At 47.8% G+C, this 20,486-nt stretch overlaps 1 protein-coding gene across 1 annotated transcript in view; it reads right to left on the reverse strand.

The window, feature by feature from the left end:
- Positions 1-5,466: 5,466 nt before the first annotated feature.
- The window catches only part of RAB10 (RAB10, member RAS oncogene family), a 28,352-nt gene continuing 13,332 nt past the window's right edge, over positions 5,467-20,486 (reverse strand). The window contains exons 2-6 of the mRNA XM_083494886.1: positions 13,823-13,883; positions 12,030-12,168; positions 10,184-10,273; positions 8,778-8,879; positions 5,467-7,927 (exon numbers count right to left, since the gene is read on the reverse strand). Coding sequence (XP_083351012.1) covers positions 7,844-7,927; positions 8,778-8,879; positions 10,184-10,273; positions 12,030-12,168; positions 13,823-13,883 — 476 coding nt within the window. The 3' untranslated portion in view covers positions 5,467-7,843. The remainder of the gene's footprint in view (positions 7,928-8,777; positions 8,880-10,183; positions 10,274-12,029; positions 12,169-13,822; positions 13,884-20,486) is intronic.

Below are 20,486 nucleotides of genomic sequence, written 5' to 3' on the forward strand. Positions count from 1 at the left end.
CTTAAATCCTGCGGCTTCTGCCTCTTAAAACCCACATAAAGTTATCTGATTAATATTTGTTCCAACTTTATTGTATGATCCTTTTTCATAGAATCCCAGAGTTTGAAGAGACCACAAGGGCCATCGAGTCCAACCCCCTGCCAAGCAGGAAACACCATCAGAGCACTCCTGACATATGGTTGTCAAGCCTCTGCTTAAAGACCTCCAAAGCAGGAGACTCCACCACACTCCTTGGCAGCAAATTCCACTGTCAAACAGCTCTTGCTGTCAGGAAGTTCTTCCTAATGTTGAGGTGGAATCTTCTTTCTTGTAGTTTGGCTCCATTGCTCCGTGTCCGCTTCTCTGGAGCAGCAGAAAACAACCTTTCTCCCTCCTCTATGTGACATCCTTTTATATATTTGAACATGGCTCTCATATCACCCCTTAACCTCCTCTTCTCCAGGCTAAACATGCCCAGCTCCCTTAGCCATTCCTCATAAGGCATCGTTTCCAGGCCTTGGACCATTTTGGTTGCCCTCCTCTGGACACGTTCCAGTTTGTCCAGTTTGTCAGTGTCCTTCTTGAACTGTGGTGCCCAGAACTGGACACAGTACTCCAGGTGAGGTCTGACCAGAGCAGAATACAGTGGCACTATTACTTCCCTTGATCTAGATGCTATGCTCCTATTGATGCAGCCCAGAATTGCATTGGCACTGTTGGCTCATGTCAAGTTTTTCTCCCCTCTCAGTTTATTGCTATCAGAAAACAGGCTTCCGTAGTAACCCTGCCCCAGCAGTGGTATTTTGGGGAGCTGGGATAGTCACCCTCCTCTAGACATAGGCCTAGGGAAACATTTTGCAAGACAGCAGGAGCAGCTTTGCAGAGCCTGAAGCATCTGAGGAACACCCCCCCCCCACTTTCTCTTGAGCCTGCTCCTTCCAAACTCATTTTTTTACACAGACCACATGGCAGAATGCCTCCCGTGTCAACCAGCAAAGGAGGAAAGGCTGAGGCAGGAATTTACGCAGGAGAAAAGTCACATTAACTCTGCTGTTCTTCATTAGATAGGTCTTCTTTCTGTGTATATTTTGACGTGTTCCCCTCCCCTCCGTTATGTCAAGAAAAGCAATTCTCTGTTGGAGGATGAATTATTGCATTCTTCAAAGCAAAATTGCAACCAAACAGGTTATAAACAAAGATGTGTCACAGAACTGGGTCACCCTAGAGCAGCGCAAGGGGGCCTCTGAGCATGTACGGTGTGCATTAGCCCATCTGCAGACGTGAGTGGTGGGCTGGTGGCATTTCCAGCAGATACTTGGTGTGTGGCTGGGCAAGCTGTTTTTTTTTTGGGGGGGGGGTTGTAATTAATGCTTTTATTGAACAAGGTCTGAGTTGAGAGGTTTGCTGTGCGCAGATACCATTTGAGGAGAGAAAAAAAACAAAAGAAATGCAGTCCATCCTCCCGACCCATTTACTCCACAAGCCCCATAGGAATGAAAAAGACTCTGTCTGGCAGAGACATCAAGAACAAGCCCCGGCTGCAATCCTATGGGTGCTTACATGGGAGCCAGCCCCCCCCCCCCGTAAACATGCATATATGCCTTACCTCTACAAACTTGGGGGAGTCACTTGGGGCTCACTTTTGCATTAAATGTGGACTATTGGGGTTGTTAAATGCTTAACCAAGTGCCCCCATCTTGTTTTTTTAACCACCACTTTGGCCCTGCAAAGAGGGAGATGTGACCTCCCATATCAAAACCATGCTGGAGGCAACTAAAATGTAATCTAAGGTGCGTTTGAAGAATGAAATGCACACATTTCTGCCCTCAGCCAGCTGGATTGAGTGATACTGCTGCTCACAGTCATTCCTTCTCTACTCTTTTAGTGTTTGGGGGAGTGAACGCATGTAATACTTTTAAGGCCACAGTTAGAACTGCAAGCTGTTCACTTTTCAGCAGAAGCCCATGTAAAGCTGAATTACTTTTGCGAACATTTGCCTTGTGATTAATGGGAGAGGAGCACCCTCTACTGTCGGACTGAGATGCTGCAGAAAGAAAGGACAATTCTTTATCCCTGTAGCGCTGTTCACAGTGGTCAGGAATGACCAGAATGAAAAAGCCCATAAGGGCCAGACCATTAGAAGGAGCGGAAGGAATCCAGCAGCACAGCCAAGCTGGGAGTCATGGGGCACAAGGCAGCTTGTTTCAGATTGCTACTGCATTTAAGTTACAGATAGGTAGCCGTGTTGGTCTGCCATAGTCAAAATAAAAAAATTCCTTCCAGTAGCACCTTAAAGACCAACTAAGTTAGTTCTTGGTATGAGCTTTCATGTGCATGCACACTTCTTCAGATACACTGAAACAGAAGTTGCCAGATCCTTCTATATAGTGAGAAGGTGGGGAGGGGTATTACTCAGAAGGGTGGTGGGAATGGGAGATTGGCAGATAGCTGAGATGAGCCTGTTGACGACTCTTAACGACTGCAATAGGTCTTACAGGAAAAGGCAAGGGGTGAGAAGGTGAGAAATGGCTTAGTCATGTATAATGAGACAAGAATCCAATGTCTTTGTTCAGACCAGGTCTCTCCATGGTTTTAAGTTTGGTAATGAGTTGCAATTCACCACCTTCTCACTATATAAAAGGATCTGGGAATTTCTGTTTCAGTGTATCTGAAGAAGTGTGCATGCACACGAAAGCTCATACCAAGAACTAACTTAGTTGGTCTTTAAGGTGCTACTGGAAGGAATTTTTTTATTTTGACTACTGCATTTAAGATTGCTGCAACGCGCTCTCTGCAGGGCCTCCCTCGTGCTTGATCCAAAAGCTGCAGGTAATGCATTGCTAAGAGGCCTTGTCAGCATAGAAAACCTGGCTGCTGATTTGCAACCAGGACAGGTTCAAGGCGTTGCTGTTAGCATATAACAACTTAGGACCAGTTTACTTACGAGATCCCCTTACCCCAAATGTGCCCACTAGACCGCTTTGATCAGTGGAATGGGCACGACTACAGGCACCACGTAATACTCACCCCACACCTGTAAGCTCAGTAGTTTATTGTGGCAGCACCTACACTTTGGAACTCGCTGCCTGTTAAACCTTCATGGTTTAAACCTCTCATTTGAATCGGAACCAGCGAGGGAGGTGAACGTCCTGTGTGAGTGTCTGGAGATGGAGGATAGATGGCAGTTAATGGATTGAGGTTGAATCCTGATTCCTGACAAGACAGAATAACTGTTTTAGGGAGACAAGGAGCCATCAGGTGTGGGGGACTTCCTGGTCCTGAATGGGGCAACTGTGCCCCCAAAGGACCAAGTGTGCAGCCGGGAGTCATTTTGGACTCACAGCTGTCCATGGAGGCACAGGTCAAATCTGTGTCCAGGGCAGCTGTCTCCCAGCTCCATGTGGTACGAAGGATGAGACCCTCCCTGCCCACGGACTGTCTCGCCAGAGTGGTGCATGTTCTGGTTATCTCTCACTTGGACTACTGCCATGTGCTCTATGTGGGGCTACCTTTGAAAGTGATCCAGAAACTACAATTAATCCAGAATGCCTCAATAGGTCAAAAACCATTTGCTAGCTGGAAGTCTCACATGGAGGTGCCTCTTCCAACTTTCCCACGGAAATGTCAGTAGCACAGGTATGAACAATGTTGTAAATGCTGTTGCATGGCAGGTGACAGGTGTGGACAGGTGTGTGCTGGATGAGAAAATGGGATCAGGCACAACAGGAAGGTAAATGGATTTTTTCTTGCAGGTATTCCCCGCAGGGCTGCAACTGTGCCTGGAGAAAAGCTGCAAAATCCTGAAACATTCCAGCCGCTTCCTTTAGAACTAGAGTCACTGATTTTACATTGAAAACCTCACCCCCAGGTACAAATACCCAGTTAATGACATACCTTCACACTGCGAATGGGAGATGTTGGAAATCAACCCCTAAAATACTAACAAGACTGAGTGGGTGACAAAAGTGGCCTGCTCAACTTAATTTATCCAAAGCTTACTGGAAGCTTCAAGGAAGCATATAGAGTAGGGAGACCAGTTATAAAGTCAAAAAGTTTGCTGTGTAGGTCAGGGGTTCTCAAAGTGGGGGGCAGTGCTTCCGGGGGGGGGGGCAAAGGGATTACCTAGGGGGGCTCTTAAGAGGAAAGCAGGAGGCAGGGGGGCTGGAGGTGTCAGTGACTCTTGGATTTTGAAAAGCTGCCATCACTGGATCAAGTCTGTCCATTTGGCTGAATTAAACTAAATAGTTTTAACAGAATTTTGAATAAACGTGCAATCTGTTGTTACTGTAGGGGGGCATTGGGGAGGAGTTTATGGAACCAAAGGAGCAGCTGCCCAAAGTTTGGAAACCACAGATGTAAGCAATATGATTTTGGTTTTTTTTCAACATTTCTTCTGTATGCAGTGGCAGCGCATAGCTTATGTGCACATTTATCAATGAAAGTAGTCCCAGTAGCTGCGTTCCCCAGCCAAGCAGGAGATTTTGGTGCAACGCAGGGACTACCGGGAGGTCCTGTTGTTTGCCAAATGCAGGAATGCCAGCTGCCATCTCCTGTTCTGGTCCTGCACGGGGGACTCTGGGGCAGATCTGTAAAAGTGACTAAACCGGAGAGGGCCAGGGGAAGAGCTTCCCGTAAGCCAGGGAGGCAAGCCGAGCAAGATGCCGGGAACCAGGAGGAGGAGGAGGGCAGAAGATGCTAGCATGGCCTTGATGGAGCCTCACAAGCCAGGGATGGTGCTGGCCTTGCGGCCCCTGTTCCATCAGTAGACCTGCTGCTCCTGCCCATCGAGGGTCAAGCCCCAAGAGCTTCACCAGCAAAAGGAGGAAGGGGGAACGACCCACCAGCTGCAAGGCAGAGAGAACAAAGAGCCAGTACACTGTAGTGGTTAGTCTTGGACTGGGGTCTGAGAGGACAGGGTTCAAATATCTGCTCAGCCATGAAGCTCGCTGGGCGACCTTGAGCCAGGCAGCTTGCCAGGCTAACCTACCCCACAGGGTTGTTGTGAGGATAAAACGGGGAGGAAGAGAACTGCGCAGTGCCACTTTGAGGAAAGGCGGGTGATCCAGCCATCTCCCTGCAAAGCCCAGATTCTGGTGGCTCTGTGGATTGGATTCAGCTTCTGGGACGAAGGCGGCTCCGTGGATGGAGTGCGACCAGGTGTTGCCATCACTAAGGGGAGTGCTTGGGCGAAGAGAAGGCACTGCAAAGCACCACCCTCAGAGCAAACTGCTGGGGGGGGTCCTGGAGGGCGCAAGGTTGGAGAAGGGCTGCTTCACCTGGATCATGGGAAGAAGCTGCACCCTTCCAAGGCATGGCTGGGCAGTGAGAGGTGGAGAGTTGCCCCCGGCAAAAGGGGCGGCCAAAAGGGGTTCCACACTCCAAGCCAGGAGGGAGGGAGAGGGGGCGGCCTTCTGCTGTTACAGGAAATACTCTGAAAACATACAAAACCCACATCACACTTGTCAACATGAATAGAAATAGACCAGCTAGAAATATTTCAGTTTATTTAACTTGTTAAGTAGAATATGAATTTTTAGCTAGTAGTACCAGAGAGTGGACTGTTTTGTTTTTTAACTGCTTGGTGCTTCATGAACACAGCTTTTACAAAGGATCTCAAAGAGACTCATACAGGAGGGCCAGGCCCAGGAAGCAAATAAAAAAAGCGCACGTTTTTAAACAAAGGTTATACAAAAAAGGATTTCGATGCAGACTCCACATTCCCTTTTTTCTCTCTCTTGGTAACGTTAGAAAGTGCAGCTCTGAAAAGGTAGCCAGCCATTTTCTATTTACAACACTAATCAGTAACACCATTACGCAAGGAACAAAAAACGGCACTGGTTTTTTGTTTTGTTTTTTGTCCCCTCAAGTCACCCAGTTATTTTGCCTTTGCTTCAACAGCCACTCAGCTGGGAGAGGTTAACAAGCGCGGGAAGAGACAGACTGCTCGACACAGGAGAGAAAGCGAGAGAGAGAGAGAGAATGAGAAAGGACAGTTCCTACGCAGGGAACACCAGAGCAAGGCAAGAGTTCCAAACACTTTTCGTGTGTGAGTGTGTGGTTTTAATTAAAAATTAAAATCAGCATCACCAGCTGATTTAATTAGTAGAGGAAGTTTCCTAAAAACAAGGGCAACAAGTTGATCCTCAAGCCAACCTCTGGAGCACCCCTGGGTTGGGGGGAGAGGAGGGGGCCGCAGGAGAGGCTGTGCTGCAAGAGGCCCCTCCTGCGGTGGGTTCGCAGGCAGGCTTGGCGGTGGGGAGAAGGCAGTCCCAGTAAGGCACCCCGCGCAGCACACGCCTCAAGAGAAACCAGCTCTCGTCCCGACCCCGGCTCTGCCCGAAGCAAAGGAACCCCCCCTCTCCACGCGGGCGCCCCGTCAACATCTCTGCGGAAGAGCTGGAGCAAGAGGCAAGGAAGTCCTGCCCCGAGGGGAACCCAAAAGCAGAGCGTGCGCCCGTTTGCTCGTGCAAAAGGGGGAAAAGGAAGAGAGGAGGTGCTGCGTTTGTTCGTCGTCCTTCCGCGTCCGTTGAAAGAAGTTACAATTGCCCAGGGTTGTAAACAAGGGATGTTTTTTATTGTGAAGAACTCAAACACAGAAGGAGAGCATCCTAGGGGTGCGACCAATCGACTCACCTGCCCCCTTCCCCCCACCCCCACCCGTCTTAAATATGTACTAGGCTACCGAGTCACCTGCCTGGAGCAGCAAAGAGAACCAAGTCTGTGTTGAGGGCTGTGGATTCGTGAACCGCCTGGCAGAGTCATACATAAAGATCAACAACAGCCACATCATCATCACCATCCTCCATAGGAAACTAGTGCATGCAATTAATTCTTCCATTATTACCATAAACCCCAATAACTACGCAGGAGGGGGGGGGATAGTAGCGGGCCTGACGTTTGCTAGACAAAGGTTAGTAGATACTTCACGTTTTACCTCAGAAAGCTAGAATCCGTGATCAGTGCTTCGAATTAAATTTGGCAAACGTACTGTGTTGCCGTCTCTTAACACATCACACCATAAAATAAAAAAAATAAAATAAAACCGGCATGCAAGCGAAAAAGAGAGAGAAAGGAAATAAGGATGAAATTGGCAGAGAGAAAGAAAATGGCAGCAGGAACTGGTCAGCATTTAAAGCCCCCCCCCTTTCCCTCCCCAGGGAAGGAGACCCCAAGCAGACTGGAATCTCTTGCTCTAACCCCCTTGTCCTCAATTCACTACATCAATCACAGTAAAGTCATCACAGGAGAGTTTGATAGTTTAAATGTGGCGGAGTCAAGTGGGGGGGGGACTCTCCTGTCCTGCTTCCGTCAGAGCAGGAAGAGGTGAAGAAGGAAAAAAGGGGGAGGGGGAGAACCAAAGTTCCTTTCCACATAAGGCACAGGACAAAATAATAAAACCCCATTTACATACTCAAGGCGAATGGATTTTTTTTTTTTTTTTTTGCCGATGCAAATATGGTGACTTAAGCACAGAATTCATTAACAAAACCCCACTGCTGTACAAAATAAACTGTTAATGCTAAGTTTTATTCTTGTACAATTTGCAGAAGGAGCTGAAATGATTTGCTCTAAGTTTTAATGTTAAGACTGGGCTATAATACAACCAGGATGTGACGCCGAGTTGAGCTGGTACATTAAAAGAAAAAAAGAGTCAGACATGATTTTAATACAGTTTCCAGAAAAATTATCGTCAGCGAGTTCTCCCGAAACAGAAGAACAAAGGAAGAGTGGGGCCATGTTAAGATGAGGAACAAAAAAAAAATTTTTTTTTAAGGTTAAAAATGGGCAAAGTGGTTTATTCCACAGCAAGAAGAAGAGGAGGAGGAGGAGGAAGAAGATGGCGCTTGGCGAGGAGGGAGCACGTTCAGCAGCACTTGCTCTTCCATCCCGTCACGCCACCTCCACTGCTGATATCTACATTTTCACTGTTGGGCTCTTTTACAGGGGTCTGCAACAAAGTGGCAAGACAGGGGTTAAGTCAGAATTGCAATGCTCCTTCAGCCAGTGAACATCAACAGCACAGCGACCAGGGTTCAAATGAAGGTTTCCCAAACTCTTTTGGACTACAACTTCCATCACCCCTAGCTAGCAAGGCCAGTGGTCAGGGATGATGAGAATTGTAGTCCAAAAGCATCTGGAGACCCCAAGTTTAGGGAAACTCTTAATGGGCAACGAGCTTGTTCTCAGGGTACGTTACGTTATGGGCCTAGGAAGGGTCATGGCTCCCTGGCAGAGCGAAGGTCCCAGGTGCAGCCAGCAGCATCTCCAGGTAAGCCTATCAGAGGCCACACCTGAAACCCTGGAGAGTCACTGCTGCCAGTCAGGGCAGACAGTACTGATCTCAATGGACCAGGAGCCTGACTTGAAATAAAGCAGCTCTTCCTTGCTTTCCTGCACCAACATGCATGGTATTTAGCCACACACTGATTTCTATAGCGACTCTGGATTGTGTCCCTCCCCTCCCCTCTCCCCGCAGGCTATTATACCTGGGGAAAGGAATCACAGAATTGGAAGGGACTCTGAGGATCTAGTCCTCCCCCCTGCAAGGCAGGAATATGCAGCTGTCTCTTACGGGGACTGAACTTGCCATCTTGGCACCACCACACTTGAATCCAATGAGCTATCCAGGCTCAAGAGGCCGATATTGCAGCTCTAGGCAAAAGTCGGGGAGGAGGGAAGGGGAAGCACAAATTGGGGGCCCATTTGTGCCACTGAGCCTCAATGGCTCTCAGTCCAGTTCCCGTTGTCCTGTTCAGCTCCTGCCCCACCTCCCACCCAGCAACCAAGCCCGCTGTTACCTTTCGAAGAATGTCTTCTGCTAACGTGAGGAATGCCTTCTCAATGTTAATATTTGCTTTTGCGCTAGTTTCAAAAAACCTAATACCGTGCTCCCTTGCAATCTAGGAAAAAAGGGGAAAACAAACAAACCTGTGAGGATGGCAAATGCTTCACTGCTGCGTATCAGAAATGGGCGGCTAGCTCTGTCCTGCTGCCCAAACACCCCCCACAGCAGTGAGAAGAGATCCTTCAACCTCAGCAATAAAAAAATGACAAGGCAGGACAGGAATGTTCCCAAAGAGGTTTACATGCAAGAACATAAAACATTTGAGACATATGGCATGTCTGCTGGATGCTCAAGTGAGGTCAGTGTGGTGAGCAGAGGCCTCTTCCAGCCTGGGTGGCTTTGCCTGCTAAAATTTAGAAAGAGACAAAACTAATCCAGCCAAGGAGCTCCGTCTCTGAGCCGAGGTCGAACCACCGTGAGGATGTGCGGAGAGGACACTCAGGTGGCCCCTAGGAGAAGAGGATGCTCAGCTTTTAAGACTGGGCTAGTTCACTTAAGGTGACTCACAGCCCTAGCCTGCAGGACGAAATGTTGGTCCACAGGCAACTCATGACCACTTGGGGTAACCCTGAGCTCCCTCCGGAAGCCGGGGATTCTCTGCTTTGAAGGGGTGGGGAAGAGGAGACAGACAGGAACATTCGCAAAGCTTTTCAAAGACTGGCCTGTGTGTTTGGGCGTAACGAAAGGACAACTCAGTGTAAGAAACGCTAACGGGGTTTGCAACACAAGTTACCGTATTTTTCGCTCTGTAAAGACACACCTAGTTTTTAGAGGGGGGGGGGGAATATTCTGCGCAGAGCATGTAAGCGGCTCTCGCTTTTCTTGCTTCAAACTCTTCCGTCCCTCCTCCCGCTTCTTCGCTGAGAAGCCAGCAGAGCAAGAGCAACAGCTGCGCAGCGCCTCTTCTGCTGGCTTCCCAGCAAAGAGGGATGAGGGACGAAAGGGAGCCCTTACGAGAGAGCGCTGAGCAGAGCCTGGCAGTGGCTGTTGCTGGGGGAAGGGACAGAGGGCAGCCCCTTCTCCCTCCTCGCGGAAAAGCCCCCAAGACACACGCTCCACACGGCTCTTTAAAGGGAGCGCTGAGCAGAGCCTCCCGCCTGCATTCGCTCCATAAGACGCACACACACTTCCCCTTACTTTTTAGGAGGGGAAAAGTGTGTCTTATGGAGCGAAAAATACGGTAAGTGGCCTGGGCCTGTGGAAATCTGTGTCTGATGCAGATTAGCCACAGACCTCCACCCTGAAGGCAGACCACCTGGTGACAGCTGCCCATAGGTGGCTCCAAGCCCAGGGGTCTCCTCCTCCTCCTCCTCCTCCTGCTCTTTGCCACCTGCAGAGTCCAGCGGAACTGCCACTCACCTGTTCGCCTTTTGCTTTGGGCACCACCCTCTTGTCATCCATGTCACACTTGTTACCTAGCAGCATCCTCTCCACATCTTCGTTGGCATGCTAGAGGGCGGAACCAAAGAAGAGCACCGTTAAGTTCGTCTTCACGGCATTGCTCCTACTCCCTCCAGAAAGCAAGGCTGACCTAGCTACGCCATCGAGAGTGGCCTGTCACATAGAACAGTATCTGGGAGAACCATGCAATCATAAAGGATGGGTTGTTGTGTGATTCGGCTTCCATATTAGATTACTGCATGCGCTCTACGTGGGGCTGCCCTTGAGGACGGATCAGAAACTTCAACAGGTCTGAAGCGCAGTGGTCAGAACACTGGCTGGGGTCACCTTTAGAACTCATAGCCTGTTCTAAAACTTTTGGCGAATGCTGAAGGTGCACCTCTATCCCCTGGGCCTTGACACCTGAGATGTAGGACCCACCCTACTCCTGTGAACATCATCTGCTTCAAATGGTTGTAACACAGAATAATAGAATGGCAGAGCTGTAGTCCAACCCCCTGCAAGGCAGCAGTAATGGAGAGTGGCCAATCCAGTTATTATTATGAAGAGTAATAAGAATAAATGTATTATTTAAGAAGGCCAATGTCTTGAAAATAGGGAGAGAAAACACTGCTATTTTATGTCCGTTTGCTCCATTTAGTGCTTTGTTTCTAAAATAATTTCCCTGCTACCTTTCTGAGGACAGTCTACTCAAGGTGGTTCACTTTATCAAAACAGCATAAAAAAAGAGTTTATTTGTTACAATGCTAGACAGTAGCCCAGAAGTCCATTTCCCCAACCCCCTCTGCCCTACCTCTCAAGCTCATGCTCTGATGTGCCCAATAAATAATAATAAATAAATAAATAAATAAATAAATAAATTTTATTTATACCCCACCCTCCCCAGCCAAGACCAGGCTCAGGGCAGCTAACACCAGGTATAAAAACAATTGATTGAAATACAACTTAAAAACAAGATTAAGTACAACATTAAAATGCAGCCTCATTTCAGTAGAAACTCAAATCAAAAACTTTTTGGGGATGAAAACGTCAAATCTTCACCAAGGCCAACTATCCAGACTGGTCCTACGTGGGCCAGAAAGAAGCCAGGCAATTCCCCAAATAGGAGTTCCATCACAGGAGGAGAAAGGAAAGAGGGGGAGGGGATCAAGTTGATTCCAAGCCAAAGGCCAGGTGGAACAACTCTGTCTTACAGGCCCTGCGGAAAGAAATCAGATCCTGCAGGGCCCTGGTCTCATGAGGCAGAGCGTTCCACCAGGCCGGGGCCAGTGTTGACAAGGCCCTGGCTCTGGTTGAGGCTAATCTGACTTCCTTAGGGCCCGGGACCTCTAGGGTGTTGCTGTTTATGGACCTTGAGGCTCTCCGTGGGGCATACCGGGAGAGGCGGTCCCGTACGTACGAGGGTCCAAGGCCGTGAATCCAATGAAGGGGAAGGAGGCCTTCAGGTGCCAACTCCCAGATCTGAATGGGAGGCTGCTTCCAGAGAGTGGGGCCACGTGAAGGCACCTAGGCATCAAATCTTGCCCCACTGGGCTGATTCTGCGTATCAGGAAAGAAGCCAGCCCTGTCTGTGCTGAGGGAGAGCTGCATGGTACTTCACAGGAGGAGGAGGAGATGGCTATCGGAGGCTACTAGGCAGGAGGGTCACGCTCCACTTCCAGCAGGCTTTCCTTGCGTTCTTAACATAAGCACTTTCTGTTGAGGCAAACCTACCCTGCCCTGCTCTCCCGAGGGTGACTTTTTGCCCCCCCCCCCGAGCTCTCAAAATGGGCAGCATTAGGGTCCCCCCCCCCCCACGACTCACCTCATCTATGTTTCTGAGCCATTTGCTGATGTTTTCAAAGCTTTTGGCATTGGTGATGTCATACACTAGCATGATTCCCATGGCACCTCGGTAGTAGGAGGTGGTGATGGTGTGAAACCGTTCCTGCCCTGCTGTGTCCCTGTGGAGAGAAGGAGAGAAACATGCAGCAGCAGCAGCCAAGCTCCAAGGGGCAAGCACAGAATGGGGCCACAAAGGGCCTTCAGCACTCGATGCTCTACTGCCCTTGAAGACACCCAGTGGCTCCCCTTTGGAGAAGCAATATCGGTTTCATGATACCCGCTTTGTGATTTTTGAACTGGCAATATATCACAAATCATGATATGTGTTAGGGCTGGGCGATATATCATTCAAAACCGGTTTCAAGTCCATATTGTGATACTGGTTTCATGATTTTTGACCTGGCAATATATGATGTGTGTGCAAGCACTCTGCAAAAACCGTGAATAATAATAATAATAATAATAATAATAGTTTGTTATTTATACCCCGCCCATCTGGCTGGGCTTCCCCAGCCTCTCTGGGCGGCTTCCAACAGAACACTAAAATACAATAACCTATTAAACATTAAAAGCTTCCCTAAACAGGGCTGCCTACAGATGCCATCTAAAAGTTTGGTAGTTATTTTTCTCTTTGACATCTGGTGGAAGGGCGTTCCACAGGGTGGGTGCCACTACTGAGAAGGCCCTCTGCCTGGTTCCCTGTAACTTGGCTTCTCGCAATGAGGGAACCGCCAGAAGGCCCTCTGCGCTGGACCTCAGTGTCCAGGCAGAACAATGGAGGTGGAGACGCTCCTTCAGGTATACTGGACTGAGGCTGTTTAGGGCTTTAAAGGTCAGCACCAACACTTTGAATTGTGCTTGGAAACGTACTGGGAACCAGTGTAGGTCTTTCAAGACCGGTGTTATATGGTCTCAGCGGCTGCTCCCAGTCACCAGTCTAGCTGCCGCATTCTGGAAACCAGCCAAAGCCTTGACATAGCTCCATCCTTTATTTCAGACACTGTGGTATATCAGTATATTGCGATGTTTAGCTGGTGATATATCGTGATGTCGAAAACCAGCCCTAACCCTCATTACCATTTGAATCCACACAGGATACTTCCCCACCGCCCTCTGCCCAACAGACACCTTCACCAGACAGCATGACAATAAAGGCCCCAACTCACCACAGCAGAATTTCATCACCCAGCTGTAATGCTTCGTAGGAAACCTGGCAAGCACAGCCATGGGAATTCCTAACGGCAGGTCCGCTGTGCCCACCTATGCTGGCTTAGCTCTGGGGCCGTCTCTCCTTGAGCAACCCAAGGCATTTCTAGGCCAGGGGTGGAGGAAGAACAGAGTGCTTTAACCTCCGTCTTTCAGACCACTGACTCGCGTATGATGACCAGGCAAGTGCTTACGTATAAACCTGCCTGTGGACAGGATGCAAGGAAGCTGCACCAAATGTTTGTCTGTTTAGGTCAAAGGCAGACTTTGGGGCTGCAGAAGAATTGCCTGCAAATGCCTTAGTTGCAAGATCATTCAGCTTTCCTCCAGTCCTGTTTGCAGGTCTCTCTCTCCCTGCTGTGGCTGATCTCTTCTCGTTGTGTTGTCTTCCTCAATTAGTCACAGGGCACATACTGAATGTTATTTATGTTACATACTGTCTGGCTAATCGACCCTTTTCACTGTAGCTATGAGAGTCACAGAGCACATCTTGACATTGCCAAAGCATCTCACCCCCTTTTTCGCATCAACATAACCCCCCCACACAAATTCTGATGTACCACTTACCATATCTGCAGTTTGATCTTCTTTCCTTGCAATTCAACTGTTTTGATCTTGAAATCTATCCCTAAAATATAAAAGAAACAACAGAAGTCATGACATGCCCAGAAAAACTATATTGAAAAGTGCAGTTATGGCAAATCCACCATCAAACCCCCCAACCCCCACTATGGGAAATCTTGACACCTTGCTTCTATACCTGCCACAAATCACCAGTCCATATAGCCTACAAGTAACCTTACATTTTAGCCAATCTCCTGGCCATTCCTGCTAACATGGCATTTGGTGCGTCAAGCTACAAAGCCATCTCACTAGTGCCTGTAGTTTATTCCAAGTTATACTGAAACTGAGCTGTCCTTTTGCAGATTCCTCCAAGTCATTAAGCTGTGCGTAAGTGCAGTTCAATAACACCTATAGCACACAGCAACTTCCGGATTAAAGAGTAGGTGAAGTCTCTTCACCCAGGCTTTTCATAAGGCATATGAGGAGGTGTGGTCTGTATTTTTTATTTTTATTCTTTGCTGTGCTGTCAAACAGACAGTTAAGGTGCTCTGTTGCGGAATGTTAGTTTATGCAACCTGACAGTTACGTATGCGTTTTTGATTTATTATGTGACCCACCCTGGGGCTGGGAAAGAAATTTAATACAGGACATAAAGACTCTCCCTCTGTGAATACTTCCGTAAGACGTGAGTTTCTGAACATGTGTAAACAGGGCCACAGGCAGCCCAGGTAACACCAAGGTCCGAAGCTAAGGCACATGGTCTCTCTTGAACTGCAGTCCTTCTGAGGAAGAGCAAAAGGCCCTTCTTTTTAGAGTCTTTGGGGTTCTGATTCATGGCTGACTTTTCCTAATTTTCTGATTATACTGACTTTCTTCTGTATCGTTTGTTGAGAGTTAATCTGAAAGTTTTCACAGTTTCTGCTCTGTTATTATGTTCATTATACAGTGGTGCCTCACAAGACGAAAAAAATCCGTTCTGTGATTCTCTTCGTCTAGCGGTTTTCTCGTCTTGCGAAGCAAGCCCATTGATGGATTAGCGGATTAGCGCCTTTTAGCGGCTTATCTGCTGATCGGATCAGCTGATAAGCAGCTTAGAAAAAGGGGGGGAAGGGGAAAAAAACCAGCAGGAACTCGCAAGACATTGTCGTCTTGCGAAGCAAGCCCATAGGAAATTCGTTTTGCAAAGCACCTCCAAAACGGAAAACTCTTTCGTCTAGCGAGTTTTCCATCTTGCGAGGCATTCGTCTTGCGGGGCACCACTGTAGGTGGGTGTATTTAATTTACTGTAAGCTGCTTTGCAGGCTCAGAACAAAAGGTTGGAAAGGAGAAGAGGAAACAAAAGGTTTGTCCTATTTTAGTATTTTCAATCTGAGGTCAATCTCATTCATTCTGTTCCTCTGCCTCTCCGGGATTATCTTAAAGTTTCATCAACATTAATTTTTAAAAATGGTAAACAAAGGAAGTCACCAATTTCTCATGCAATTCATATTTCCATTTAAGCACAGCACTGTAATGTTAACTGACAATCTGCCTGCTGTCCAAATAGACTTGCAAAGCACCCACAAAAAGATTTGTGCATATGCTGTTTGAGAACTTCTATAAAAGGGTGGTTTAATAATGATAACAATCAATAATTATATGTGTTCAAAAGGAACGTATATGTTCCGCTCACAAGGGTGTGGGATGCAGCGGCTACATCCCAGTCCGGTACCAGGATTAAGGGCCTGGCATTCATCATTCGACATGTGGCATCATGAGAGATGAACCTAAGTCAGGAGCACTATAGTTATGCTTACTTCAGCTCTCCCACAGTACCCTGCCTACAATCCAGAATTACAGCCAACACAAGACTTTGCAAAAGCTTTCTGTTAGAAAAATGCCCACATTGGTCTTAAACCAAAACTTGAACCTTCTCAAAATCTGAGAGCACTACGAGCAAATGTCAAAGCTACACTCATATGAGCACAGCGGTTACTGGGAATAGATAAAATATTGTGAAATCTTAATGAACTGAAACATGATCTTGGAGCAGCAACAGAAGCGTCATCAAGGCAAACAAACTTTCATACTATGGAAAACAAGTCCAGGGCCATCTCAATATGGGAAGTCCAGCATGTGAAGATACCTTTTACATATAATAATAATAATTTATTATTTATGCCCCGCCCAAAATGTAAGCTTTTAAGTGGAGACAGCTAACATATCCTCTAGGAAATGTTTCATAACTTCAGACATGTTTACTGAAGTTAGTATGAAATACACGTCATGGAAACAATTTTAAGCTGAACTGGAATTAAGTCCATGTTTCCCTTTGATTTCACCTGGAGGACTTTCACCCAGCCAAGTGTTCAGCTCCCCAAGTGGCTTACAGAGATGAGTCAAGACAGCCCCTGCCTTCAGCCTTGCAACCTAAAGGGCGTGATGACAAAAGGAACAGGGGGTTGGGAAGGCTGGAGGGAAAGGGCAACTGGGGCACTGTGTCCACAGAGTCCTTGCAATAACCAGAGGAAGCAAAGCAGAGTTCAAGGAGAGGAGGAGGAGAAGTGGAAAATTATTGAGCTGATGCTGCAACTCAGCTTCCCATCTTCCCTCTGCTACAACTTGATGAAGCAGCTGCTGTTGTAGCCAAGCAACTGCTGGTGGAAGGAGGAACCAGAGGTGGGGTTTTTTCTTTCTTTCTTGGACCAAAATGGGAGTTCCTCCACCTCTATTGCAAGCAACAAACTGAACACTGGAAGTGAAACAGCATCACTGGGACACAGGTAGGATGGACACCTGTCATGGATGCGTGAGTTGAGATTCCTGGATTGTAGGGTCTAGAGGATCCTTGGGGTCCCTTCCAACTCTAAGATTCTATGACCTAAACCAAGGATGTCCAACAGGTCGATCGTGATCTACTGGTAGATCCCCAGGAGGTTTTGGTAGAGCGGCCACCAAGACCACATAACACCGGTCTTGAAAGACCTACATTGGCTCCCAGTACGTTTCCGAGCACAATTCAAAGTGTTGGTGCTGACCTTCAAAGCCCTAAACGGCCTCAGCCCAGTAGACCTGAAGGAGCGTCTCCACCCCCATCGTTCTGCCCGGACACTGAGATCCAGCGCCAAGGGCCTTCTGGCGGTTCCCTCACTGCAAGAAGCCAAGTTACAGGGAACCAGGCAGAGGGCCTTCTTGGTAGTGGCACCCGCCCTGTGGAACGCCACCAGATGTCAAAGAGAACAACAACTACCAGACTTTTAGAAGACATCTGAAGGCAGCCCTGTTTAGGGAAGCTTTTAATGTTTGATGCATTACTGTATTTTAATATTGTGTTGGAAGCCGTCCAGAGTGGCTGGGGAAACCTAGCCAGATGGGTGGGGAATAAATAAATTATAATTATAATTATTATCACCATTATTATTACGCCCCCTCACCCCACCCTCCATTCATGAATGATCTATAGAACAGAAGACGGAGTTTTCTCCCTGAGGCTGATTGTTTGTATTTTGATGAGCAACTTTCCCCCATTCTCCCCCCAAAAAGCTCAGCATCTTTGGCCTGAATCCCTAAAAAACCGAGACTTTCCTCCCTAAAAAAACTCAGCATCTTTTCCCTGAACCGCCACCCAAAGGGGTAGATCACTGCCAGCTTTTTATTCTGTCAGCAGATCGCAGTCTCTTAGGAGTTGGAAATCCAGAGCAGGCAGTCACAAGCTGAACTGCCATTCCAATACGCTCACTCACCCCTGCTCCAAACCAAGACCAACTTCGTCTCAAGTCTCAATCAAACTTACAGGGTTTCAGAAAATATGAATCACTACATGACGTTCAGGAGCAGCTCATGCACAATTCAAGGGATTCTGCACTGTCGTTAGGAGAGCAGGAAGTGTGCACATGCACACACTGTGTGCCAATGAGGCAGCCGGGCTAGGAAGTAAGGATGCATAGCAACATTTCTGTGCCGGTCCTTGTGCACAAGAGGGGGGCAGCAGGAGACTCACGCTGACCCTGACACTTATAGCACCACAAAAACATATATTCAGAAGGAACACTAAGGGGGAATTCCCAAGAACAGAGCCTGCTGGTGGCCCACCTGAGAGGTGGGAGAGAAGGCAGGAAGGAAAGGGATGGAGTTTCCTGAAAGGGACCCTCTGGCTGCTGGAACCCTGAACAGGAGCGACACCCCTTAGTTGCCAGTAATCTCTGCAGAACAACAGCAACTTATTGCTCTTCCTCACAGCATCGCACACCTATAGAATAAAGGACGCCTAACATGAGTTCCTTCCAGATCAAGCCTAAATGAATGTCTCCAAAGCCTTGAGAACCACCTCACGTGACCCTCATTTCTCTTTCTACAAACACAGTAGCAACAGTGTCACAACCAACCTTCACTAGTTTTGCTAGCAAACACAAAGGTGATTTTTTGGGGCAGTGGGGAGGGCCCACTTTCCCCAGCCCTATGTCTGCATAAAATCTGGAGACAACTCAGCTAGGGATTGGCATTGCATTCTTTTTGTTTCTGCAGTCTTCTTCACAGCACCTAAGTAAAATTAGATTACTTCTGTCCTCCAACTTGGCGGATTTTTCGTTGTGCCTGCTCTACTGTGTGTGGAGGGGGAGACTGCAGGGTTGAGCTACAAGAAACTCGATCACTGGTTCCCAAACGTTTCCCTCCTTCCAGACTTGAAAACTGCAGATGTTTTTGGTCGACAACATTATGATTTTTCTACACTCTAACCCAGGGGTCGGTAAGGCTTACCTTGCCTGGGCCAGTTCAAAGCCGCGGAGCCCCCTCCGTGGGCCGGATCGCGCACCCATTATTTCTGGCATCTGTGCAAACGTGATAACCGGTGTCTGCATCTGTGCAGACGTGATTTTTGGCGCCGCAAAAATGAGTTCCTGCACCGCACCGGTTTAGCACAGCGTGTGGGGACTAGCCAAGCAGGTAGCTCGGCTCGTGGGCCGGTAAACCACCCCCATGGGCCACTTGTGCCCATGGGCCTTAGGCTGCCAACCCCTGCTCTAACCACTAGGCCATACTGTCTTTGCTGAACAGGTATTTCTACAAGAGCAGAAGGGTCACCTTTATTACTAAGGCCTCACACACAGCTACTACCTGAAGAAGATGCACCAGTCACCCAATGCTTTTCAGTACCAAGAAGAAGAAAAAGCTGGAGGAAGCAACTAATGGAATAATGATCCTCTAACTAGCTGGTACTGGGGACAATGCAACCGTCTCAGACGTGACATCTTAGAAAACACTCATCTTCTCTAAATTATGCACAGAGACAGCCACAGATATAGGATAAGAAGGTTTCTGCAGATTTTTCCATCTAGATGCTAGCAAGGGAAGTTATTGAGTGATATCCAACATTAGTGATACTCAGAATAGACCCCAACACAACCAATGGACTTAGGAAGTTAAGCTTGTTGATTTCATCGGGTCTAGTACAAGTATGAGTTAATTGGATCCAGTTACAGATAGGTAGCCGTGTTAAACTAAAATAAATTCAAAATAAAAAAATTCCTTCCAGTAGCACCTTAAAGACCAACTAAGTTAGTTCTTGGTATAAGCTTTCGTGTGCATGCACACTTCTTCAGATACACTGAAACAGAAGTTGCCAGATCCTTCTATATAGTGAGAAGGTGGGGAGGGGTATTACTCAGAAGGGTGGTGGGAATGGGAGATGACATTATACATGACTAAGCCATCTTTCACCTTCTCACCCCTTGCCTTTTCCTGTAGACCTATTGCAGTTGTTAAGAGTCGTCAACAGGCTCATCTCAGCTATCTGCCAATCTCCCATTCCCACCACCCTTCTGAGTAATACCTCTCCCCACCTTCTCACTATATAGAAGGATCTGGCAACTTCTGTTTCAGTGTATCTGAAGAAGTGTGCATGCACACGAAAGCTCATACCAAGAACTAACTTAGTTGGTCTTTAAGGTGCTACTGGAAGTAATTTTTTTTTATTTTGAGTTAATTGGAGTCATCCAATGTGTATTTAGTTGCATATGCCACACCTAGCATATCTGTTCTGAACCGCACCCAAGCCCAGAAGGCTGGCTGAACGCTACTGAAAACCAACTGCTGGGAATTGCCAGTGGGCAGACTGCTGCTGCGGTGCTCATATCCTCCTTGAGGGTTTCCCAGAAGAGGCAACTGGCTGGCCACTGTGAGAACAGGATGCTGGACTAGAAGGGGCACTGGCCTGATCCAGGAGTAAGCTCTTCTTATGCTCTTCCTAGCAGAAAGAGCAGGGCCACTATGCATTCACAAGAAAGATATAGAAGAGATTTGCAGGACTGGGTGCAAGGCAACAAGGGATTTCAGTGCTGTCCAACTGACATGTCACCAAATAGCTTCCAATGAAATGTGTAAACTAAATATACTTACAACACCACCAGTAGCATGAAAGCTGGCAAGTATTTCGCAGACCTAAAACTCTTCTCCCACCTTCACAGTTTCTCAAGCATGGTTCAAGAGGGAACCGGCTGTTCCTACCTGTAGTTTTAACTCCTTCTTCTGCCTCTGACTCTTAGGACTGCAAAGAAGGCCAGCTGGCAGCCCTGATCCAAGCATTCTGGCCTGGGGGAAAAGCAGAACCGGCCAGCTCTAACCTAAGGCAGAACAATGGTACAGACTAGAGAGAGACGCAGATCAGCTCCACTGAGATGCCATCTTCGGA

This window comes from Podarcis liolepis (assembly GCF_965112155.1).
Source record: "Podarcis liolepis genome assembly, chromosome: 3".
Lineage (NCBI taxonomy): Eukaryota > Metazoa > Chordata > Lepidosauria > Squamata > Lacertidae > Podarcis > Podarcis liolepis.